Genomic DNA, 27,341 nt, shown 5'->3' with positions numbered 1-27,341 from the left:
CAGACAGCCTTGTCTTGTTTTAGTGGAATCACTTTGAATTCCTCTCCATTTACTTTGATGTTGGCTGTTGGCTTGTTGTAAATTGCCTTTATTATGTTTAGGTATGTTTTCTGTATTCCTGATCTCTCCAAGACCTTTATCATGAGGGGGTGTTAGATTTTGTCAAATGCCTTTTCAGCATCTAGTGAGATGATCAAGTGGTTTTTTTTTTCTTTCAGTTTGTTTATGTGGTGTATTACATTGATGGACTTTCATATGTTGAACCACCCTTGCATCCCTGGGATGAAGCCTACTTGATCATGGTGGATAATTGTTTTGATGTGTTCTTTGTCTTAATGTTCATGAGGGAGATTGATCTGTATATCTCTTTCTTTGTTGCATCTTTATTTGGCTTGGGAATCAGGGTAATTATAGCCTCATAGAAGGAGTTTGGTAATGTTCCTTCTGTTTCTATTGTGTGGAACAATTTAAAGGGTATTGGTATTAAGTCTTCTTTGAAGATCTGGTAGAATTCTTCACTGAAACCTGGGCTTTTTTTTTTTTTTTTTTTTTTTTGGTTGGGAGACTTTTAATGACTGATTCTATTTCCTTAGGGGTTATTGGACTATTTAAATAGTTTATCTGGTCTTGATTTATCTTAGGTATGTGGTATCTACACAGAAAATTATCCATTTCTTTTATATTTTCTAGTTTTGTGGAGTAGAGGTTTTTGAAGTATGACCTGATGATTCTCTGGATTTTCTCATTGTCTGTTGTTATGTTCCCCTTTTCATTTCTGATTTTGTTAATTTGGATGCTCTCTCTGTGTCTTTTGGTTAGTTTGGATAAGGGCTTGTCCATCTTGTTGATTCTCAAAGAACCGACTCCATGTTTCATTAATTATTTGTATTGTTCTCTGTTTCTATTTTATTGATTTCAGCTCTCAATTTGATTGTTTCCTGGCATCTATTCCTCCTGGTGACTTTGCTTCTTCTTGTTCTAGAGCTTTTAGGTGTGCTATTAACTCACTAGTGTGAGATTTCTCCATCTTCTTTATGTGGGCATTCAGTGCTATGAATTTCCCTCTTAGCACTGCTTTCATAGTGTCCCATAAGTTTGGGTATGTGGTATATTCATTTTCATTGATCTCTAGGAAGTCTTTAATTTCTTTCTTTATTTCTTCCTTAACCCATTGGTAATTCAGTTGAGCATTATTCAGTTTCCATGAGATTGTAGGCTTTCTGTAGTTTCTGTTGCTGTTGAAATCTAACTTTAAACCATGGTGGTCTGATAGAATGCAGGAGGTTATTCCAATTGTTTTTTATCTGTTGAGATTTGCTTTGTGGCCAAGTATGTGGTTGATTTTAGAGAAGGTTCCATGCAGTGCTGAGAAGAAGGTATATTCTTTTTTGTTAGAATGGAATGTTCTGTAGACATCGATTAAGTGCATTTGAGTCATAACATCAATTAAGTCTTTTATTTCTCTGTTAAGTTTCGATTTGGCAGATCTGTCCAGTCATGAGAGTGGGGTGTTGAAGTCTCCAACTATTAATGTGTGGGGTTTTATATGTAGTTTAAGCTTTAGTAATATTTCTTTTACATATGTGGGTGCCCTTGTGTTTGGGGCATAAATGTTCAGAATTGAAACTTCATCTTGGTAGATTCTTCCTGTGATTAATATGTAATGCCCTTCTTGATCTCTTTTGATTGATTTTAGTTTGACATCTATTTTGCTGGATATTAGGATGGCTACACCATCTTGCTTCTTAAGACCATTTGATTGGAAAGACTTTTTCCACCCTTTTATTCTTAGGAGGTGTCTATCTTTGAATTTGAGGTGTGTTTCTTGTATGTCCCAGAAAGATGGGTCCTGCTTTCATATCCATTCTGTTAGCCTGTTTCTTTGTATAGGTGAATTAAGTCCATTGATATTAAGGCATATTAATGACCAGTGATTGTTCATTCCTGTTGTCTTTTGGTGGTAGTGTGTGTGTACTTCTCTTCTTTGGGGTTTAATGCTGTGGTGTTATCTATTGCCTGTGTTTTCGAGGGTGTATCTGACTTCCTTAGGTTGGAATTTTCCTTCTAGTGCTTTCTGTAGGGCTGGGTTTGTGGGCAAGTATTGTTTAAATCTGGCTTTGTCTTGGAATATCTTGTTCACTCCATCTATGATGATTGAAAGTTTTGCTGGGGATACTAGTCTAGGCTGGCATCCATGGTCTCCTAGCATCTGCATTACATCTGTCCAGGTCCTTTTGGCTTCCAAAGTCTCCATTGAGAAATTGGGTGTTATTCTGATGGGTTTGCCTTTATAAGTCACTTGACCTTCTTCCTTTGCTGCTCTTAATATTCTTTCTTTATTCTGTACATTTAGTTGTTTAATTATTATGTGACAAGGGGACTTTTTTGGGGGGTCTAGTCTGTTTGGTGTTCTATAGACTTCTTGTATCTTCATAGGCATTTCATTCTTTAAGTTGGGAAAATTTTCTTCTGTGATCTTGTTGAATATATTTCCTGTGCCTTTGAGTTGGTATTCTTCTCCTTCCTCTATCCCTATTATTCATAGGTTTGGTCTTTTCACGTTGTCCCAGATTTCTTGGACATTTTGTGTTTTGACTTTTTTGGCTTTGGTATTTTGTTCGACTGATGAATCCCTTTCCTCTATTGTATCCTCTGTACCAGAGATCCTCTCTTTCAGCTCTTGCTTTCTGTTGGTTATGCTTGCATCTGTGTTTCCTGTTCATTAACTCAGATTTTCTATTTCCAGCATTCCCTCTATTTGTTTCTTCTTCATTGTTTCTATAACACGTTTCAAGTCTTAGACTGTTTCCCTTGCCTGTTTCATTGCCTTTTTCATGTTTTTCTTTAAGGGATTTATTATTTTCTTCCACTTTTTTATTTGTCTTTTCCTCTAGTTCTTTATAGATTTCTACCCATTTTTTGTTTGACTTTTTCTCATTTTCTGTATTGATTTCCTCCACTTTTTTGTTTATCTTTTCCTCAATTTCATTTTTGACTTTTTCTTGAAAGGCCTCTAGCATCTTCATGATGCTCTTCTTAAGGTTACTTTCCTCTGCTTCTTCACCTTGTGATGTTCAGGTCTTAATGTTGGAGGAGGGCTAGGTTCTGATGCTGCAGTATTGTTCTTTATGTTGTTGTATGTGCTTCTGCCTTGACATCTTCCCATCTCCTTGTCTAATAGGTAGAAGAGGTGCCTGTGTCTGAGCAAGTTGCTGTTGGTGCACTCTGTGCTTGTTGTGTCTGTGTCTCATGGGGCCCTTCAGGGTCTGATCTTAGCTCTTGGACTGATTGGAGCAGGCAGCTTCTGTGTCTCAGTGAGCTGCTCTTGGGACAACCCAAATTAGTTGATTCTGTGACTCATGGATTCATTCTTGATCTTATCAGTGCTCTTGGTCCAGTCAGAGCAGACAGATTCGGTGTTTCAGGAAGCCTCTCTTGGTCCAATGAGAGGTGTCGGATTCTACTCCTCAGAAAGCTGCTCTTCATCTAATCAGGGCTGGCAGATTCCCTGTCTCCTGAGTTCACTCTTGGTCCAAAGAAGGCTCTTTGTCCAATGAGAGCTCTCTCTTTCTCTGGGCCGGATGGGAGCTCCCTGGGCTGCATGGGGCTGGTCTCCAAGTCTCAGTAAGTGGTGGGGGTCTCTGGCAGATGGGTATGGGGGAAGGGAATGTAGATTGCAGGGCCCACTGTGGGGGAGTCTTGGAGAAGGGGAACCTTTTTGCGGGAGCCCTGCCTGCTGCCTAGCACCTGGGGCAGAGTTGGGCAGGTCTTCCCTGGGAATGGCTGGGGCCCAGGGATGGGACCTAGGGCCAGGTCTCCCTGGGTATCCACATTTCCTTTTAATATCAAATGATGATGTATGTGGCAGCCATGAGAATGTGCTTTACAGACTCCAAATACAGGGACTGTAATTTTCAGAAGCCTACCTCCTCTGCAATGAAATCTGAAATTGGTTCTGAATTTTTTCCCTAAGGCCATGCTTCCCACTGGCTTCTCTCAGATAGGCAATGAGTGAGTGTTGCCTCTGGGCCTTCATAAGGATGCTAATCTCATTCATGAGATTCTACTTTCATGACCTGATAATATTACCTACCTTAAAAAATACATTATTATTCCAATACAAAAGGATATAAATTTTAAAATGCTAATGTTATAAAGATGTAAGCATTTAGTCTATAAAAGTAATTATTTTGCATACAAAAATAATAGTCAAGGTTTTAATGTTTGCTCTTGCTAATATTTCTTTTCCATTACTGTGATAGAATGCAATAAGAAAAGCAAGTTAAGGGAAAGGAGTTTCTTTTGGCTTACACTTCCAGAAAGATACTATTCATCATGTTAGGTAAGACATGACAGCAGAAATTTGGCTGGTCACATTGTAGTTTCACTCGGGAAACAAGAGATTGGACAGGAACTGAAGCCATGTTATAAATCCCAAAGGCCTGTTCCCAGTGACCCACTTCCTCCAATGAGGCCCAACCTTTTGAAAATTCCACAGCCTTCATTAATTCCATCAACTGAGGACATAGTGTCCATATATGAGTATATGGGAGATATCTGACGTTCATACCACAGCATCCCTAAATATTCTTATGTCTTCTGTTCAGGTTAAATTTAAAGAACTACCAGATTGTTCTGGCAATGGTTTTTGCCATTGAGGAGATCAACAGTAACCCACATCTTTTACCCAATGTGTCTCTGGGATATGATATCTATAATGTTCTGTTCAATGAATGGTGGACATTGGATAGATGCATCACATGGCTGTCAGGGCCAAAGAAGTATATACCTAATTACACCTGTAGGAGAGAAATGAAGTCTGTTGCAGTACTCACAGGAGTATCATGGATAATATCTGCCCACATAGGGACACTGCTGGAACTCTACAAATATCCACAGGTGAGAATGAGTGGAGTAGAGAAAGATAAAACATAAGCTCAGCGCCATTCCAAGAAAATTGTTCTTGTGTATCTGAGAAAGTTTATAATCCCAAAGAGTAAGTATTCAGGGACTTGGTGACATATCCACATTTCCTTTCTCTAGGACAGAGAAAAGGGATAGGCTGGAGCAGACAGTGATTACCTGGAACTCTAAGTGAACAGGGATATTCTAGAAAGCTCTCAGAAAGTAGAATGCCAGTATTTTAATGGTATTATGGTCTAAAGAAGTGGCTTTGGGAGTAAAGTATTTTATTCACAATCACGAGGACCTTAGTTTGGACCTCTAGCACTCACATAAAATCTGGCAATGGGGCTGGAGACATGGCTCAGAGGTTAAGAGCACTGGCTGTTCTTCCAGAGGTCCTGAGTTCAATTCCCAGCAACCACATGGTGGCTCACAACCATCTACAATGAGAGATCTAGTGCCCTCTTCTGGCCTGCAGGCCAAACACTCACTGTATACATAATAAATAAATAAATCTTTTTTAAAAATCTGGCAATGGCAGTACACATCTTTAACCTCAGTTCTGGCAAAGTAGAGTCCCTCAGGGTAGTCAGGTTAGTCAAAATAGTGTGCTGTAGGTTCACTTAGAGACCTACACTCAAAAGAAAAAGAGAAAATAAAGTGACGAATGACAGAGTAAGAATTCCAGTATCAATCTTTGACTCCATGTGCACACATATACAGATGTGATGATCAAATTGTTTTAATCACTCTAGCTGATTCTAAAAGCCTATCATTATTGGGCATGTGTTTTATGCTTCTTTCTCTTAATTTTGCTTCTACCTTCTTTTCCTTTTAGCTGACCATTGGGTCTTTTGATCCTAACCTGAATGATCATGACCAGTTTCCTGATCTCTATCAAATGGCTTCCAAGGATATGTCTCTTCCCTATGGCATTGTCTCCTTGTTGAAGTATTTCCACTGGAATTGGGTGGGATTGATCGTGTCTGAAGAACAAAAAGGTGTTCAGATAATCTCAGACTTAAAGGCAGAAATGGACAAAAACAGAATATGTGTAGATTTTGTGGAAATGATCCCAGTCAGCAAACTATCCTTTTTAGCAAACAGACAATTGAATCCTACACGGGTTCTGAAATCATCAGCAAATGTAATCATCACTTATGGTGACAGTGACTTTCTGAGAGGCTTCCTGTTTTATTTAAGGCAAACTTTAGTTACAAGTAAAGTTTGGATCATGAACTCAGAATGGGATGTTATCCTCCATTCAAAGCATTTCATTTTGCAGTCATTTCATGGGAGCCTCATTTTCTCACATCACCACAAAGAAATCTCTGGTTTCAGAAATTTTATCCAAACAGTTCACCCTTCCAAATACCCAGAAGATTTTTACCTTACAAAGTTGTGGTTCTACTTCTATAACTGTTCATTTGCTGATGATGACTGCAATACACTGGAGAACTGCCTGCCCAATGCTTCCTTGCATCAATCACCTGGAAATCGTTTTGATACGGTCATGACTGAGTATTCTTATAATACATACAATGCTGTCTATGCTGTGGCCCACAGCCTTCATGAGATGCTTCTTCATCAAGTAGAAGTAAAACCAACAAGAAAGGCAGAAGAGATGATGTTCTTAGCCTGGCAGGTAACGTGTCTCCCATTGCATTGCTCATAACATCAGCAATGTGAGTTTTCTAAATTTATTCTTTAGGAGGCCACACTACTTATCTTAGGATCTCTAAGAGCACAAAATAAACTACTTGTAACATTGACAGAGGGGTAAGACCTATACAGAAATGGTTAAAAGGACAAAGTATCTGTGGATAGAAGGAAATGTGTTCTAATCCACATCAGTATTTTGTGTTGCCTGATAAATGTTTTCTGTACAAAAAAGATGCATAACATATATAGTCTTGTGAGTCCCATGGGACGCAGTGGAGGCTGTGGAGAGAGTCTGGGAGGCCAGAGCTGATTGTAGAGGGTAGAGTGCCTTGGTGTATAGAATCACACAACATGAAGAGAGGAGTCTGCATAGGAAAGCTACAGGAAGGAACCAACTGAGAGTATTATACTTAGGTAGGTAGACTCCCAGCCATGAAGAAGAGGCTTCAGAGGAAAAGGAAGGGACTGAGCTGGCTGAAGATGGGATACTTCACAGGACTACCATAATATGCAGCCAAGTCTATGGAGGCAGACTGGGCAATGGACATAAATGAGGGGAGGGTGCCTGGCATATATAATTCCACAATATGCAATAAAGACTACAAAAGAAGGGAGAGGTGGAGCTGTCCCAGGGTAAGGTGCTCAGACACAGACAGCTAACCTGATTTCAACAGAAGCGGTAAGTTAAGAAAAGGGAATTAAAGGGGTACAAATAAGAAAAGAAGAAGTCAAAATACCCTCCCTTATAGATGATCTAAAGACTCCATCAAAAATCCTTAGACCTGATAAACACTTTCAGTAAATTGTCCAGACACAAAATTTACTCAAAAATCTTCAATCTTCCTATATACCAATGTTTAACATATCAACAAAAAATGAAGAAATAATCCCATTCACAATAGCCACAAAGAAATTAAATAATCTGAGAATAAAACTTACCAAGAGGGGCTGGAGAGATGGCTCAGAGGTTAAGAGCACCAACTGCTCTTCCAAAGGTCCTGAGTTCAATTCCCAGCAACCACATGGTGGCTCACAACCATTTGTAATGAGATCTGGCACCCTCTTCTGCATGCATAATAAATAAATAAATCTTTAAAAAACAAAAAACAAAAAAAATTACCAAGAAAATGAAACATCTATACCATGAAAACTTTAAGACACTGAAGAAAGTAATTGAGGAAGACACCAGAAAATGGAAGAGTAACTAGAGTTTTTCTTTCTGGGTCCCACCAAGCCCTGGCAGTCCCATAGCCCACTTATAAAATAAACATACAGATGTTTACATTATTTAAACTGCTTGACCATTAGCTCAGGCCTACCATTATATAGCTCTTACTCTTATACTTAGCCCATTTTTGTTAATCTATATGTCACCACATGTTCCATGGATTAACCTGCTGCCTTTACATGATGCTCCCTGGATGGCAGGCTGGTGTCTCCTCCTCTCTGCCTTCCTGTTCTCCTAATTCTCTCTGCTAGTCCTACCTATACTTCCTGCCTGGCTACTGGCCAATCAGTGTCTTATTTATTAATCAATCATCCACAGCACTTCCCCTTTTTCTCTTTTTTCAAAAAGGAAGGTTTTAACTTTAACATAGTAAAATTACATATAACAAAACAATTATCAAGCAAGAATTACAGTTACAATATTAAAGAAGATACCCTATCGATCTTATATTTGGGAGTCTAAGGTTTTATATCTAACTTATCTTTTATCATAACTGAGGGAATTTAAACTATCTAGTCTTCAACTACATCAAAGACCCCAGAAATGGGAGCAGGATACAAGCAACTTTCAGGAGTCTTGCAGCATAGACAGAGACAGCTAGTAGCCTGGACAGTCACCTAATGTTCCTTTGTAAAGTTGGGGCATCTGTCTTCATCCCACAAGCCTAGAGTCTCTCAGTCACTTCTCTCTGTGTCCTGCAGAATGTCTGGCAGTTTCTTATGTGAAGCAAGAACATGAAGGGCCATTTTGTCAAGCAAAGTTCAGTGGTCACCTTCCTACAGGTCCTGCATGTCCAGTTGGTCAAGCAGCCCAGGCAAGAACAGTTTTTGCCCAAATGGCTATTTTTGCCAAGGTGAAGATAAACTCCATATGGAGTGTCTTTGATGCCCATCCTCCTCTATGAAGTAAATTGGTGCTGCCAGGACTAGACATGTCTCATTGTCTAGAAAGTCTAAATTTTTAAAACATTTTAAATGTCATATTCTGTAGGTCTTTGAATTGTTCAAAGATTATCTGCCTAATTGAATTATATCTATGTATACCTAGAAAACAACATGACTATAAGTTTGACTATCATAAAAGACTAATTATTAATCTGCATTTCTTAATTATCCATTACAATTTGAATGAGTTACATAAACATAATACCTCAAACAAAAATAGAAATATATATACAGTATAACAAAATTGAGTTTAAACTTGTATCAATAAATTAAAATCCATGGCGATGTAAAACATTTTAAACAAGTTGCTCTTTAAAAGTAGATTCAATAATCTACCCTTTCATCCTATCACATCTATATCATATCTCCCCTTTTCTTCCTAGAAAGAGATCACATTTATAATCAACTTGATTTAAGTTAAAATATTGGTTTTTCTCTGTCCCACACCAGAGGGCTCTTCTGATATGGGACAAAAGAATTTCTTAACCTTTTTTTTTTAAAAGCAATATGTTTGGGTTTAGAGAAGGAGTGAGCCAATTCCATCTCCAAAGCCAGCTTGGTATATTTGGGAATTTGGGCATAGCTTCTCTTACTACTTCCTGCTGGAGGGGGGCACTGTATCTTCTGGGAACGCAAAGAAAATATTAGGATTATGGAGTAGTCCGTGAAGGTGTATTGTCTGCAGTTGCCTTGAAACTGGATGTTGGATCATCTGGGCCATGGTGTCATTGGAGACCTTTCCAGGGGTCTTGGCTGGTCAAATCTGATGTGTCTTAATCTGGAACAAATCTATAGCCTCTGGCTTTCTGTGGAAACAAAAGCAGAGCCTCCTTCCCAAAGCAACATATCCTTACATCCAAATTTTGAAGTCAAGGTACCTTTAAAATATATATATATTTGTTTAACTCAACAGCTTTTACGATCAAATGTTTTTCTGCAGTTAAAATTCCAAAGACAACACATCCAGATTCTCTGTGTAATATCCATCTTTATGTGGCTTATTTTTTTATGCTACCTTTACTGTCTCTTTAAAGACTTTTTTTAAATTATCTATTTTTTTATATAACTGTATAAATTTCTTTTTTTCTTCCAAGCCTACATACATTTTTACACATATTGTAAAGCATTTAAAATCTTGTTCTATCTGAATCTGTCTTATTGTGAATCTATTGTTTTAAACTAGGGCTAAAATAGCAGCTTTGGCTGGTGGCTCCGCCCACCTCAGCTTCCCAACATGGCGGTGGTATGTTTACCACCAGCTCTGGGCCACTGTCAGCTCTGGGGGCCATCGACTCTTAGAAATAGTGGTTCTATGCTTCTTTCAAAGCAGTGTGTAGCCCAGAAACCTCTTTTTTTTTGTACTAGCAAAAACTAAATCTACCATGTAGCATAATGTGTCACTTGTAGACCCCTCATTCCCACCATACTGCTGGTCAAACAAGCACTCCAGGAACCCAACAACTTGAGAGGAGAGACCTCCCATGTTAATAAATTATATAAATTGATATTGTATAATGGTCATCCTACACAGAGCAATTAACACATTAAATGTAAATTTAATCAAAATTATAACACAGTAGCCACAGGCTTTTCTCTGTGCTGCCCTGCCCTGTCCTATGGACACCTATAAATAATCATTCTGAAGCTTAATATTAATTATAATTGTTTGGCTGATGGCTCAGGCTTATTACTAGCTAGTTCTCACATATTAAATTAACCCATTTCTATTAATGTATGTATTGCCATGTGGCTAGTGGCTTACTGGTATTTTCACATCTTGCTTCTTGGGTTGCTCACTGGCTTCTGCTCTTCTCCCTGTATCTTTGCTTGGATTTCACCCTGGCTATATCCTGCCTTGCCATAAACCAAAGCAGCTTCCTTATTAATCAGTGGTAATAAAGCATATTCATAGTGTAGAAAAAGACATCCCACAGCACAGCACCATTATGAAATATCAACATGCATAATGACAACACCAGTTTATCTGTCAACCTGGACAGTGCAAAAATCACAAAGTCCCACACTTTAGGCAATCAATGCCAGCTTAGAGAGGGAGAATAAGTTTTCCCAGAGATGTGCACCTTAATAGGTTATCCAATCCCAAGTGATCAGCACTAAACACATGCACATACAAATGGTATGTTTTATATGTATGTGTGCATATGTGTGTACATAGGCCATAAAATTAAGAGGGAGGTGGGGCTATGGGAGGAGTTGAGGTTGAAAGTGGGTGGGGGGGAGTAGAAATCATGTAAATGCATTTTAGTTTAGTTGTGTATGAAATTCTCTAGAAAATAATTTTTAAAACAGCATATTCTTCACAAGCATATAAAAATTCTTAAAATTAATATGAAAGCACAAACAAAAACATGCATAGTCAAAGCAATCCTAAACAAAATGAACACAACTGGAGGTATCATCATACCTACACTAAACTAATATACTACAGAGTCATGAGTCACTTTATACTACAGAGCTATTGGTGGGTTGTAAATAAATAACACGGTACTGGCACAAAACCAGACACATGATCAATGGAATAGAATAGAAAAATCAAGAGCCTAGATACAAATCCACACAATTATACCTAACTCATTTTTTAAATAAACCTGACAAATATATATATTCATATATATATGAAAAGAAAGTATTTTCAACAAATGGTGCTGTATGAAAACTGGATTTTAATATGTAGGGAATGAAACTAGGTCCTTATCTCTCACCCTAAACAGAACTAAACACCAAATTGATCAAGGGACTCAACATAAGTCATGGCACCCTGTAGCTATTAGAGGAAAAGAGTCAAGAATATGCTTCAACTTATGGACACATGTCATAGCTTTCTGAAATGACTCTGTCAGCGGAGGAAATAAGACAACAAAACAAATGGGCTCCCTTGAAACTAAAATTTCCTGGACAAGAAAACGTACTGTCAAGTACAGAGGCAGCCCACATAAAGGAAGAGATTATTTTCCAGCAGTACATCCAATTAAGAATTGGTGTGAAAATATACAAAGAACCAAAAAATCTAAACATGAAGAAAAGAAATGGCGCAGTTTTAAAATGGGCTATGAACCCGAACAGAAAGTTCTCAAAATAGGAAATAGATGTGGCTGGTAAACACTTCCAAAATCCTTCACCATCAAGGAAATGCAAATTAAAACTACATTAAGAGTCCATCGAACCCCAGCTAGATCAAATCGTCATTAGCTAGATTTAATGTTATCATTAAAAAAACAAACGGCAACAAATTCTATTACAAATGTGGAGAACCCTTATACACTGTTGGTAGTGGTGGAAACTGGTGCAGCCACTCTGGAAATCAGTCTGGATGCTTCCCAGAAAGCTAACACAGAACTACCATATGACCCTGTTATACCATTCCTCACTCTATATCTGACCAAAGAGATGCTTGTACCTCCATATTCACTGTTCCCTTACTCACAGTAGCCAGGAAATGGAATCAGCCTAAATGGTCATAAACTAATGAATGTATAATGAAAATGTGGTGCCTGTAAACAAAGGAACGTTATTCATCTGTAAACAACAATGAAATGACCAGATTTTCAGGTAAAGGGATGAAACTGGAAAAAATAATTCTGACTTAGGTAGCACAGGCCCAAATTGCTCCAGTTCTTTAGCTATATGTGCTTATGTTGCAGTGCCTGTAGAATTAAAAGATAAAAATGTAGAAAGGATATATTCATGAGTACTAAGAAATAGAGGACAGTAGAACACAAATAAAAACCTTGGGGGAGGGTAAGAACATGTAAACAGAGACTTTTTTTTGTCCCATCTGGTCCTGCAGCCACTTTTAAAATAATCACTGAGGTTTATATTAATTATAAATGTTTGTCTGATGGCTCAGGCTTATTACTAACTAGCTCTTACACTTAAACTAACCCATTTCTATTAATCTAATGTATTGCTGTGTGGCTTGGACTTACTGGTCTGCTAGCACCTTGCTTCTTGGGCTGCTGGCTGGTGTCTCTCTTGACTCCACCCTTCTTTCTCCCTGTATTCAGCTTGGTTTTCCCACCTAGCTATATTCTGCCTTGCTATAGGCCAAATCCGCTTTATTTGTCAACCAATGAGAGCAACACATATTCACAGTATACAGAAAGACCATCCCACAGCAGGAAAGTTGAAACAAACAGGGGAGTAGAGAAGAAAGAACAGAAGAGTTAGTTAATCATAAAGAAGGGTGTATGACAAAGCCATATGCAAAGCTACTATATGTATCCCAACTTAAAATACTATTCTTTTAAAGTTAGAGGGTGGGCACACTGCATAGCTGGATAATCTGCATGTTTGTAGAGAAGCCAGAAGTTACTAAACAAAAATCCTAGTAACAGATAGGGACATCTCTATATGACATCTTGGTCAAGGAGATTCCACAACCAAAAATAAATAAATATAGGTTCCTTTCTGTTACAATCCAGAAATAGAGTATAATAAACTATTATATCAGATGCCACACACCTTGGATGTATAATATATCAGGCTAGAAACATCTTCCCTAATGGCTAGATTTCATAGTACCAGAAGGTGCTGTGCAGGCTGCTAGAAAGAAAAGGCATCAAGGATTGTATTAGTGAGGGTTCTCCAGAGTGACTTACAGCCTATTATTCTGCTAATCTAACACTGTCTGACAGAAAGTTCAAGAATCAGGGGCCAGGTGTTGGTGATGCATGTCTTTAATCCCAGCACTTGGGAGGCAGAGCCTGGTGGATCTCTGTGAGTTCAAGGCCAGCCTGGTCTACAGAATGAGACCCAGGACAGGCACTAAAACTACACAGAAAAACCCTGTCTTGAAAAAATAAAAAATAAAAAAAGAAAGTTCAAGAATCGAGTAGTTGCTCAATCCATCATGCTGGATGTCTTAGCTGTTCTTCAATAGTCACTGGATCCTTGAAGAAGTAAGGTCTAAGCTCAGTGAAGGAATGAATTTGCTATCAAGGAAAGGGCAAGCAGGCAATAAGCAAAAGCTTCCTTCTTCCATATTCTATATAGGCTTTCAGCTGAAAACATGGGTCAGATTATGTCTGAATTAAAGATCCATATGAAAAGCATGTCTTCCTACCTCAAAGCTCCAGATTAGAAGTGTATATTCCTACTTCAAATTAAGCAAAAATTCCTAACAGGTATGCCCTACATTTTTATGTAGCTGATTATGGATGAAGTCAAATTGACAACCAAAAATACCCATCATAAGTCCACCCCTTGTCAACTTGACACACAATCATATCTTCTTATGTCATGCTTAATTTCCAAATGAAAATGATAGCCAGATCATAACAACACCTAAGCATCATATTAGGTAACTATCCCATGTACAATTGCAAATGCATTATATATTAAACAAGGTCATAATTATGCCTAACATGATATCTATCACTGTCCCTCATACAATCACAAATGCATTATAAATTTATAATAGGTGGCAATGTTCCTTTAGGGACATTATTTAGCATCTCAAACTTAAATATGATAACCATTGATAGTCTCTTAGTTGATGCTATATTACATAATACAGAAATTGAGGAAAGAAGATACAAATATCTGCACAAATACATTCTTAACAAAATATGACAGAAACATTCATGTCAATTATTGTGGTGGTTTGAAAGAAAATGGCCCCCAAAGGAAGTGGCACTATTAGGAGGTGTGGCCTTGTTGGAGGAAGTGTGGCACTGTCGGGGTAGTCTTTGAGGTGTCTTTTGCCCAAGCTTCACTCTGTGTGACACACAGTTCACTTTCTTTTTTTCCCCTTTTTTCATTATTAAGAAATTTTCTATTCACTTTACATACCAACCACAGATCCCCCCACTTTCCCTCTTCCCTCTTCCCACCTCCAGTCTTCCCCCCAACTCACCCTCCCCCATCCCCACATTTCCCAAGTCAAGGTCTGGGGAGTCGGCAGAGCCTGGCAGAGCCTGGTACACTCGGCTTCACTCTGTGTGACACACAGTCCACTTTCTGTTGCCTTCTGATCATGATATAGCCAGCATCATGTCTGCTTACACACCATGCTCCCTGCCACGATGATCATGGACTAAACCTCTGAAACTGTAAGCCAGCCCCAATTAAATGTTTTCCTTTATAAGAGTTGCCATAGTTATGGTGTCTCTTCATAGCAAGTAAAACCCTAACTAAAACAGAAGTTGGTACCAGGGACTGGGGTATTTCTGTGATGGACCTGACCATGTATTTGTTTGGAGGAATTTGGACTTTGGTACTTTGAGTTAGGAAAGCAGTAGAATGCTTTAAGTGCTGCTTAGTGAGCCATAGTAATAGGAGCATAGAAGACAGTAATGCTGAGTTATCTGAACTGTGGAGCGCTTACTCAAGATGTTTCTGTTAATATTCTGACCCACCCCTTGAAATTCTGCTCCTTGGCACCACCCTGCATTCTGATGGAAAAGCCTCATTTTAAGAAAACACTCCTCCCCTCCCTCCCTCCTTCTCTCTTTCTTTCCTCCCTCTTTCTCTCTCTCCCTCCCTCTTTCTCTCTCCCTCCCTCCCTTCCTCCCTCCCTCCCTCTTTCCCCACCAGGGAGTGTGCACACCTCTGCTTTTTTTCTCTTCTCTTTTCTTCCTCTCTCTCCTTTCCCTATCTTTCTCTCTATCTTTCTAATAAACTATTTCCATGTGGATACAGTGCCTGGGTTGTGAATGAATGTCCACCACCGCCACCGCCACCACCACCACCACCATGCCTGGATGGCATGTCTCACCCACCACCCGCTGCTACATGTACGCAGCATGACAGCATGTTTTTCCTCACACCTGGGATACCCTCAGGGTCTCCCATGCAATATATCATAGCACTGGTGCTAGTGACTCGGCAGAGGTCCTCCTAGTGCATTCTCCTGCCTGCTGGCAGTCTGATACACCCTGGGAGCCCTGGAACCTTCAACACTCATTTCATCCAACACCAGCATAATCAGTAAGCCCCTCTTCAGTAAGCCTCCCTTTTGGCTATTTTCCCACAAGTGAAGTTTCATCTCATTTTGCTCACTGGTACCAAGTGTCTTTTAGGCTTTAAGTCCTTTGGCCCCTGTCCCTAAGCAACAGCATATGGAGTCAGCCTGTGCCCACTCAGTTCCATGGCCCATAGCCTTTGGTATGATGGTCCATTGATATATTGTGCCATTTGTTGGCCCTCCATGACTCTCTGGGATGCTGGAGGTCAGTCCACTGGATCTTATACCTCACTGTGGAAATCTGCCTACCCTCTCCTATCCCAGCTCCCACCGCTGCTGCTCACATTGTTAGATCAAGCCAGGCAGAGCATAGTCCCTGCCCTCCACCACTGCTGCCAACCCATGGCTTGGGTTCATTCCTCTGCGGCTGCTTGAACCATGCCACAGCCTGGGGGCTCCCTCTCGCTTGCCCAGCTGCACTGCTGCTCTGTTTTTGGTCCCTCCACAGCACCAGCTCAGAGCTCCAATGCATTAACCATTAAAGTTTCCAGAAAGTCTATCTTTCTTTCACAAAGTCTACTTCCTATGTGCGAATGGAAATGTATGATGGATGTGGCCACCTATATTTCTTTCTGACTGACTTTTAAATGCCTTAGTTTATATGTTTCTTATCTGTTCATTTTATTTTGGGAAAAAAACCACATGACCACATGATCAGTTACCATATTTGATAAGAGCTGTCATATGGTCAGGCTGACACCATCTTTGCTAAGATCAAAGAGGGACAGGCCATATGACCTCACAGCCATCTTTACTAAGGACAGCAGAAAGTCACTTCCTGACTCAGTTATGGGTGGGGAACTCAGCACTCAGGCCAGCTACACTGGGGAGAGGTCAGAAAATTGCCTCATGCTAAGCATTGTTTTATGGATGGAGAAAAGTCCTTTGGTCTTAGCCTAGCATTCCCCAGTTGCTGCTCTCAGACTTGAGCAGGTGGAGTCTAGAGACTATCCTCCCTACATGCTGGCAATATAGCCAACTTGCCAGCCTATTTCATTGCCTGACTCAGTGGGTGGGGGCAGCATGCTCCTATGCCAGGATAATGTAGCAACAATAATGCTTAAGAGATTTTAAATCTTTTTAAAATGCCATGTACTTTATCTTTGATATTGCAAGAAGACATCTGAGTGATCTTGAACCTTTCCTTGGGAGAAGTTTTTAGGTTTCTTGATAAATGATTCAGGATATAAATACCAGCTACAAAAATATAAATTTAAACTTCTCATCAGGCCAAAGACTTCTCTATGTCCAATCTGTACCTTGCTCTCTCTAAACAAAAACTGTACATACTTTTAACCAAAATCTATAATTTCGCTAATAGATCTAAAACTTTTATGTCCTTTTATAAAATAAAAATTCATATAAACAGGATCAAAAGAAATCATTGGATCCACTTACAGAGGTGAAACAAGTTCCAGATAAATGAATTTTCAGTTTTCTTCACTTGTCTATTTCTGAGGCTGGTATTTCTCTCCCTCCTGGTCTCCATTTCCCAACTACTAAGACTATGGGCCAAGAGGTTCCAAACAAGTTCATAAATTTTAACTCTGTCTCTAGTCTGTATCTGTTTCAGTGGACTTCCATCTGGCCAACTGACACATCCAGGCACCGGCTACTGACTTCAACCCATGAGATGACATGGACCTGCTAAAAGCTGATATGGTCCAGCCAAAATGTAATTATTTCCTGTCTCTACAGCTAGGTCAGATGACCACACACTTATGATACACCCCATTTATCATAAGTGTGTGGTCATCTGACCTAGCCTAGGTTCCCTCCTTACCTTTGACTAGCTAGAGTCCTGAACACCTGTGCCCCAGTTCAGCTTGAAGCAGTTATGGAGAAGAGTACATCGTCCTGTACTCCCTGTTCCCAAGACAGGCTAAAAAGTGGGATTAAAGGTTAAAAAACCCAACAGGAGGATAAATTGGCTACTGAATGACCACTGATATACCAGGAAACTGGACCCAATATTGTCGATTGATATTTATTGGCTAGAATGGTTCTGCAATAGGATGAAACACTTGACCTTCTTTATGCAGAACCAGGGAGGTATTGTATGACCTTAAGAAATAATTATTTCCCATATAAAACATTCAAGATTATAATCTGGATATACTCAAAGATCAGTACTTCAGCTACAGGGCCTTAAAATGGTAATAGATTCAGATATCACTGCCAACAGCTTTAAAAATGTCTGTTTTTACTCAAGGTCTATTCAGGCTTAAGAATCTATGCCTCTTGGTCCTTGCTAACTTCATTAAGCCATAACTAACTGGGAAACCTACACACACACACACACACACACACACACACACACACACACACATGCTTTCAAAGTTAATTTAACAGATTTCGTTCCCCCAGTCCTCAAACACCTGTAGAGATCTGAGAACATGGCATTTAATATGATAGAGAGACATGTCAGCTCCTGGCAGCATCCTGTATCTTCTCAAAAACGATGAATGGCTGCAGAAGAACTTCTACCTGGAAGCTTACGGCAAGGCCAGACATGCAGAAAAATGCTAAGATCTTGTCCAGACTGTGAATAAGAGGAGCAACGGGTATCAATTGTCCTCTCTGCCAAGACGTGTAGGATGACCTCCCCAAATTTCTATTTCACACAAAAAAAAATCTGTCAGATCTTCTGGGCTTATCAGCTGAACAAGTGCTGCCTTTGGGGCCTCTGTCCCCCAGTGATTACAGAGAGACTTGGGATTGCTGCCTAGGTAGCTGGAAAGCTGCCTCCCTTCTTAAATTTATCCTTCTCAGATCTGACAATGTTTGATGACTAGAGTATCAGTTTAACAGCCCCAATCAGCCCCAATCCAAAAACTACAAGCACCATGATAACTCATTAATAAGTTTCCTGTTAAAATTACAGACAAGTATACTTTATTCACAGGCTTCATGGTGCAGGTTTCAGGTATAACTCAAGAGGTTCAAAATTTTAATATTGATAAATGTAGTTTTGACAAACTGATACAGCATTGACTACAAATTGTCCTTAAGATTTTTAACCCTTTTGCTATGATGTAAATCTATTCCAGCTGTTTTAGAGATACTTACAGCTTCCTGGGAAAAGTTCTGCCAATGTATCAAGAAATCTGGTCTGATGAATCTAACAATCTCCAGAGCCCATTTCTAACACCAACTATTTTTCTAGCATTTTTTGCAGATTTGCCGTTCCCACCTGACCTCCTGAGAAACAGCAGATGCCATGGCTTCTATACTCCTGATTTGGCCTGCCATTTCCCCCCAAGCTCTGAAATACCACTGTTGCAACCTGCCTTTTCAGCTCCTTCAAGGAACAGATGCATCTGAGATTCCCCGCCGTGCATGACTTCTGGTTTCCCCATCCCCTCTTCACCCCTTGTCAGCTTGATGAAGTCTCAGGAATTCAGTGCCCTTTTTCCCCCACTTGCTTCCATAATTCACCTTTTTAAAAATAATAATCAAAACAGAGGAATGTTAATATTCTGACCTGCCCCTTACATTCCAGCCCCTTGGCACCACCTTGTGTCCTGATGTAAAAGCTTCATTTTAAGGAAGAAACCCTCCACTTCCTCTCTCTCTCTCTCTTCTACCCTTACCCCTTCCCCACCATGAGGTGTGCACACTTCTGTTTTTCCTCTCTTCTCTTCCTCTTTCTCCTTTCCCTATCTGCTATGGTCTGTATGTCAAATGTGTTGATCTGATTGGTTGAAATAAATAAAGTGCTGATTGGCCAGTAGCCAGGCAGGAAGGATAGTATAGGTGGGACAAAAGAGGAGAGAATTCTGGGAGGTAGAAGGCTGGGGTGGACAGACACTGCCAGCCGCCACCATGACAAGAAGGATGTAAGGTAATGGTAAGCCACGAGCCATGTGACAAAGTATAGACTAACAGAAATGGGTTAATTTAAGATAGAAGAAGTAGATAACAAGAAGCCTGCCATGGCCATACAGTTTGTAAACAATGTAAGTCTCTATGTGTTTACTTGGTTGGTTCTGAGCGTCTATGGGCCTGGCCAATGAGAGAGATTTGTCCTGACTGTGGGCCAGGCAGGAAAACTCTAACTACACCTATCTTTCTCTATACCTTTCTAATAAACTCTTTCTGTGCAGATGCAGTACCTCGGTTGTGAATGAATGTCCACTGCCACCACCATGCCCACATTGCATGTCTCGCCCACCACCCAAAGCTGCATCCACTCAGTATGCCAGCATGGTTTCTCTCACATGTGGTACATCCTGGCCTGGCTAGCTGGGATCCCCTGTATGACATATCATAACAGTTCCAGAGGAGAAGAATTTCAGTATGTTACCTAGAAATTGTACTTGTGATATTTTATTGAAGAATGTGGCTGGTTTTTGCCCTTGTCACAAGAGTCTGCATGAGGCTACAGTAAGGAAATTGGGATTAGTTCCAGACAAAATCTCAAAACAACCTAGTATAGACTCTGTTGTTTGGTTATTAGTGGAAATTCTAATGAAGGTTTATAATGAAAAGGAGTAAGCTAAACAAATAAAAATATAAAATGTACAGATTGGAAAAGGGGCACCAGGAAATGGAATAGAGCTAAATCCTGTATTCCAGGAGATACACAGATTAAGAAATGGAATAATAAGAAAGAGAGTGATAATCTCAGAGTAAGATCCCACCCAGATAAATTTCCAATCTGTAAAAAAGAAATTAAAGAAAAGCTTAGAGCTGGGTGTGGTGGTGCATGCCTTTAAGCCCAGCACATGAAAGGCAGAGGATTGTAGCTCTCTGTGTTTGAGGCCAGCCTGATCTACAGAGCAAGTTCAAGGACAGCCAATCTTAGGCAGTAAAGGTAAAAAGCCAAAAACAGAAAGCTAGTGCAGATGTAATTTAGTGATAGTGCCATGTTCCAGCCCCAGCAAGCAGCAGAACTTGGCAGCTTCAGCCCCATGGTTCTGGCTTTACCGTTAAGGATGAAAGAAACAGGTTATGGAATTTCCTTTACGCCTAAGAAAAGCCACTGAGGCCAGGCATGTGTCAAGAATGCTCCTGAATGGAGGCATAGAGAAGCCATTGCATGAAGCTGTGAAGGTGAAGCCTGGATTACCTTGGAGACCCCAAGATGTTATAGATGCCACAGTCATGAGATACCTGCCAAGGAAAACTGCTAAGGGAATGGAACTAGCTCAAGAGAAAGAAGTGCATTGCAGTGAACAAAGCTGAAAGGAACTGGAAATGTGAAAAATGTTTCAACATCAGACATGGAAATGCAGAGTTTGAATTTGTCCAATTTGTCTGGCCTTTGGTCTTGCTTTGGTCCAGTATTTCTTCAGTGTGCCCCCTTCCCTACATTTTGGAATAGTAATGTATATCCTATGCCATTATATGTTGGAAGTATATAATCTGCTTTTTGATTTTGATGTTACAGGGAGATTACAGTTAAGAGATTGCATAAGTCTCAAAAGAGACTTTGAAATTTGGATTTGAAACAAGTTTGAGACTGTTACAGACTGTGGGAACTTTTGAAGTTGGAATGAATGCATTTTTGCATTATGGTACGGCTACATGCTATTGGGGTCAGGGAGCAGAATGTGGTGGTTTGAAAAAAAAATGGCCCTCAAAGAGAGTGGCACTATTAGGAGATACGGCTTTGTTGGAGTAGGTGTGGCCTTGTTGGAGGAACTATGTCACTGTAAAGGTGGTCACTGAGGTCTCCTTTACTCAAACTTCACTCAAAGTTACACACATTCCACTTTCTGTTGCTTTATGATCAAGATGTAGCCAGCACCATATCTGCCTGCACACCTTCATTCTCCCCATCATGATGATAATGGACTACTAAAACTCTGAAACTGTAAACTGCCACCTCAATTAAATGTATTCCTTTCCAACCCCTAAATGCATTCCTTTATAAGAGTTGCCATTGTCATGATGGCCCTTCATAGCAATTAAAACCCTAAGATAATTTTAATTCTCAGTTCCACAAGGGGTCATGTGATCTTAGCTGGTATTTATCATTATATTCTTCTACTACCAATTCTGTCTTTCCTCCAACCTTGGCCGGCTACTCAGCAGGTCTTGGCTCTTTTTCTGTAGGAGCGTGATCCACACCTCTATGCTTTTTGTCATCTTGCCTGGACTAGGCTGTTGCAGTTTCTCATTGACTAATTGACACCCACCCTAAAGGATCTCCTGAACTCCAGTCATAATCTTTCTTATGTCCATTGTGGAGAAGCAACACAATTTCCCCCATGGTAATCTAGATTAATCACTCTTCCTAACTGTTTTTATTTCTTAACCTGATTAAGGAGCAAGATATTGCTGTGACAGGCCTAATTATTCTTCTTATGGGCAGAATGTGGACTTTGTGGCTTTGTATTAGAAATACAGTTAAATGCTTTAAACAGGACTTAATGGACTGTCCTAATAGAAGCATGGAAGACAGTGGTGCTGAGAGCAATGTAGATTATGATGGCATGGCTCAAGAGGTTTCAGAGAAGAATATTAGTAAATGGCCTACAGACTATTCTTGTGATATTTTGGAAAAGAATGTGGCAGCTTTCTGCCCTTGTCCAAAAAAAATGTCTAGACTTTAGCCTTTAATTTATTCAAGAATTCTAGATTAATAGCATTGGCAGAGGAGATTTCAAGACAGCGTAGTATTGACTCTGTTATGTGGTTATTAGTGGTCACTCTTATGCAGATTTATAAGGAAAAGAAACAAGCTAAGCAAGGAAAAATAAAAATGTACAGTTTGAGGAGGAAAGAAACACCAGGAAATATAATGGAGTTAAGTCCTGTGCTCAGGGTGATTAAAAAGATTATAGAAAAGCTTGATGTCAAAGAGAATAAAGGGAGTGGTGACTTCAGGGCAAGAACCCACCCACATAAGCTTCCAACTTGTGAAAAGTAATTAAAGAAAATCTTAAGAAATAAAGGAAACCATAAAAACAGAAATCTGATACAGATGTAATTGAACAACGAGGAGGCCCAGCAAGCAACAGAACTTGGCGGCTTAGGCCACATAGTTTTTGCTTTAGGGTCAAGGATATAAGAAAGGGATTATAGATTCTCTCTCCATGACTAAGAAAAGCCACTGAAGCCAGACTTGTGTCAGGGATATCCTTGAGTGGAGGCCCAGGGAGGTCATTGTGAAAGTTATGAAAGTTAAATACATATTTCATTGGAAACCCCCAAATGTTAGAGATTCCAGATGAGTGGGATCCCTGCCAAGGGAAACTGCTAACTGAGTGTGGAACCAGTCCAAAAGAGAGGAATTTGTTGCTGTCAACAAAGCTTAAAAGAGCTGGATATCTGAAAATTGCTTTAACATCAGACATGGAGGTGCAGTTTTGTGTTTACCCAGCTTGTTTTGGGGCTTGATTTGGTCCAGTATTTCCTCACTATGCTACCTTCCCTGCATTTTGGTAATGTATATTCTTTGCCAATATATGTTGCAAGTATGTGGTCTGTGTTTTTATTTTAATTTTATAGGAGTTACAATTAAGAGAGTGCCTTGAGTCTTAGAAGAAACTTTGAACTTTGGACTTTTAAACAGTGTTGAGACTGTGATGGACTATGGGGAATTCTGAAGTTAGACTAACTGCATTTTGCATTATACAAGCCTATGTGGGGAGCAGGGAATAGAATATGGTGGTTTGAATATGAATGACTCTCAGAGGCTAATATATTTGAATGTTTAGTCATCAGGGAGTGGCAATATTTGAAAGTATTAGGAAGTGTGGCCTTGTGGAAGAAGTGTGTCACTGGGGACAGTCTTTAAGGTATCCAACGTGCAAATCAAACCCAATGACTCTCATTTCTTCCTGCTGTCTATGGATCCAGATATAGAATTCTCACCTCCTTCTCCAGAACCATGTCTGCCTGCATACCATCATGCTTTCCACCATGCTGATAATGGACTAAACCTCTGTAACTGTAAGCAAGATCCAATTAAATGCTTTTCTTTATCAAAGTTGCCATGATTATAGTGTCTCTTCACAGCAATAGTACATTATCTGAGACAATGATGTCACCTAATTATGAAGCCTGTAAGCTTTAATACCAGCTTGCTGAGCAAGATGTACCAATTTGTACGATAGGGACACTACTTTCATGGGAGTAAACAGTGTCTAATTGTGTTTGAGGCCCAATCCACAGCAGGGAATGCTTGAATAGCACTGTGAAACTTGTCAAAAACATGTGACTGAGGAAAACATAAGCCCTAACTTATTACTGGTTAGATAAATTTACATAGTACCAAACTGTCTTTTTTTTTTTCTCCTTTTTTTATTTACTATATTTGTGTTTTAATTTTACACATCAGCCATGGGTTCCCCCTGTCCTCCCCCCTCCTGCCCCACCCCCACCTTCCCCCCAGCCCCTCCCCTCCATTCCCATCTTCTCCAGGGCCAAGACTCCCCTGGGGATTAAGTTCAACCTGGTGGATTCAGTACAGACAGGTCCAGTCCCCTTCTTCCAGGCTGAGCAAGTGTCCCTATGTAAGCCCAAGGTTCCAAACAGCCAGCTCATGCACTAAGGACAGGTCCAGGTCCTACTGCCTGGATGCCTCCTTCGCTTCAGCAGCACATATACTAAAATTGGAATGATACAGAGAAGATTAGCATGGCCCATGCCCAAACTGTCTTTTAAATAGCTGTTTTAGGCTGTATAGCAATGCTAATCTCAGCCTTAATGTGAGAACCCTCTCTTTACAGTGAGTACCAGATCAGTTATACTTACTCCCACTTCTGAGAATAAGTGACTGCTGAGTGTTGAGTCCTGTACTAGACATTTGTAACAACCCCTCTAGGGCTCAGAGAACTTTGAAGAGGAAGAATGTTGGAGCTGGAAGACAGGAGAAGTGCTGCAAAATGCCATCTTCTAAGAACACAACCATGGCAATCTTGAACTCACAGCAGCTGAAGTTACTTGTGCTGCATCTGCACAAAAGGAGCTCTACCAACAATAAGTTTGGACATGGAAGGGCACCCTACTCTCCCAGTTGAACTATTAGGTATTAAAATGTCTGGAACATTGGAAGTCATTGTCTTCAATTTTGTACCAACTGGAAACCCACTCTCAAGCTCCAGTAATTTAAAACCATGACCAAACAGAAGGCCCCATCTTCCTTAAATGACAGGGAAAGGAAGCCACCTTTTCTGCTGTAGTGTGAATTCTAATTGATCATAATAATAAAAGCCTAGAGTCAGATATCAGGGTAAATGCTAAAAGATCAGAGAAGTATCAGAAGATCAGAAGAACTAGCCACAGTCACCTCTTACATCCCCAACTCTTTAGTTCAAAAAGGGAGCCAAGCTCCTGTCTGGGACCATCTTATATTCCTCTCTCTGTCCAGCCATATCACTTTTTGTCTCCTGTCTGTACAGACCTCCAGACCTATATGGTTAACTAATGGCTAGTTACACCATCTGATTTTTAAGCAAGCTTTATTTGTGAGAGCACAACAGAATATCACCACATTTCCCAATTTTTGTCTCAAATAAAAAATAAGCTTATAACTCATATAAAAATAAAAACAAAAACTACATACAATATATACAGATGATAAATAAATCAGCAATGTCTATTCCATGAACATTTGACAGATTCAGAGAAAATACTCATTATCTATCCTATCTTGGTGAGTCCAAAACCTTGTACCTAATTCACTTTCTATTCTAACTTGCATTACCAAAACTATCTTTTAATGTCTCACAACCCTATACACTTTACACCTCTTCAGTGAATTTCTTTTCTGAATTTTGTAACAAGGAAAGCTATAACTGTAAAGTCCTCACCTCCATCATCAGAGATTCAAGAGGGAAATAATATTGCCTGAGTAAGCAGGAAGTACAAAAATAATGACTTCCAAAAAATGTGAGAAATGACAAAAACAGATGGCTGCCTGGATAGTCACCCAAGTTTCCTCTGTAATGTTGGAGCATTCATCTTCAGCCTACCCCTGCATGTGTTCATCTAAGGCTGCTGAGCAGTCACTTGGTGCATGCTGGATGTCATAAAGGAATCCCTAAGATGCATTATTCCTCTGTTTTTACTTAGAAACCCAAGTGTTACCCATCATAAAGCCCATGAAAGCCCACAAGAAGAACTTAGGACAAAAAAATATTCTTTCAGTTTGACATCAATCCATAACAGCCAAAGCAAGAAAGAACCTGTGGTGGTGTGCAGATATGTCTCCCATAAGTTGATCTTGGGAGATTTCCATACCTCTAGCCCTACTTCATTGTTTGATAGTCTTAGCCTCATCCTTCCACCAGGTCCTCCACTGTAATTGAGGACCAGGATCCAAGACTGCTGTAACCAAATCTCTCCAATCTTGGGTAATAATTCTATTACAAGTTGACCATGAGTTTAACATCTGCTTCACAAAAGGTGAATGCATGCCATACGACACTATCTTTTTCTTGAATCTCCTTAAATCTAACATTTACACAGGAGTCCATTCAGCTTTTATACATCTTTGGGGATACATTTGGCAATTCCTGTAAGGTTACTGGATAAATTAAAGCAGATTGTTTGAAAACCTTATGCTGTTCCTCTCTAACCTTATAATGCAACACTGAGATTGGTTTTCCTTTAAATTCCTTTGTCTAGGTCTGAATATCTCTATGATCTGTTTTCATAAGTTTTTCTAAAACTTGTATCTTAGCACTAATTTTAAGTAACTTTTTAGTGATAAAAATGATAAAACTGCTAATGTTTATAATTCACATTACATAAATCCCATCTAAATTAATTGTCCTCTCATTTAATTGTTGCATTTTCAAGATATCCAGTGTATCATCATACAGAGACCTAACTCCCTCTATTGTAATAGTTTTTCCCATTTTTATTGTGGGAAAAACTCTTTTTTAACTTCTTCCTCCCTTTAAAAATTCCCAATTGTCTCACCAAATCTGCCAATGATGACAATTAAGATGTGAGGCTGACTGCTTCTATATAGAACAGTAGAAGCCTGAGAAGGTGTCAAAGCAGCCACCTAATGTAGCATCAGCCCAAGGAAGGGGTCCAGGGAAAGCCCACAACCCACCAGGAGAGAAGGAGCCAAAGAGGAAGCTATCTGCACAGGGGAACATGCAAAAGCAAATAACTCCTGCAGCATTTGGAGCTCAAATACCTATGGAGTTTGTTGCAGAGAGACTGTAACAGAAAAATCCCAAACTTGCTCAGAGGCTTAGGGAAAAAAGAGAGGAGAAGCTAGCCAGCGAAGCAATGACTCCAGTGGGAGCCCCCACATGCAGCTCTGGCATATGCCAATGTCTGCAATGCCACAGGGAAGTGGTTTTTCATAAATTCATGCCCCCAAAGTTGGATGCTAGATGTAGCATGAATTCTAATTGGTCTTAATAATAAAAACCTGGAGTCATATGCCAGAGTAAATGCTGAATAATCAGAGAAGTAAAGGAACTAGCCAGGCACCTCTTACCTCCCCAACTCCTTAGTCCAAAAAGGGGGCTGAGATTCTGTCTGGGCCCACCCTATATTCCTCTCTCCTCCCAGCCATATCATTTCATGACTCCTGTCTGTAAAGACCTCCAGACCTCTCTGGTTAACTAATGGCTAGCTCTACCATCTGATCTTCAGGCAAGCTTTATTTGCTGGAACACAAACAAAATGTCATTCCTAGTAT

At 39.8% G+C, this 27,341-nt stretch overlaps 1 protein-coding gene and 1 pseudogene across 1 annotated transcript in view; both read left to right on the top strand.

The window, feature by feature from the left end:
• LOC118569148 (vomeronasal type-2 receptor 116-like) overlaps window positions 1-27,341 on the top strand; it is a 93,938-nt gene that overhangs the window by 38,898 nt on the left and 27,699 nt on the right. Inside the window, exons 2-3 of the mRNA XM_036166871.1 lie at window positions 4,608-4,899; window positions 5,744-6,550. Of these exons, the coding sequence (XP_036022764.1) occupies window positions 4,608-4,899; window positions 5,744-6,550 (1,099 nt within the window). The remainder of the gene's footprint in view (window positions 1-4,607; window positions 4,900-5,743; window positions 6,551-27,341) is intronic.
• LOC118569249 lies at window positions 24,263-24,359 on the top strand (annotated as a pseudogene).

This window comes from Onychomys torridus, chromosome 17 (assembly GCF_903995425.1).
Source record: "Onychomys torridus chromosome 17, mOncTor1.1, whole genome shotgun sequence".
In the NCBI taxonomy this organism is placed as follows: Eukaryota; Metazoa; Chordata; class Mammalia; order Rodentia; family Cricetidae; genus Onychomys; species Onychomys torridus.
This window is presented reverse-complemented; position numbering and strand designations above follow the sequence as displayed.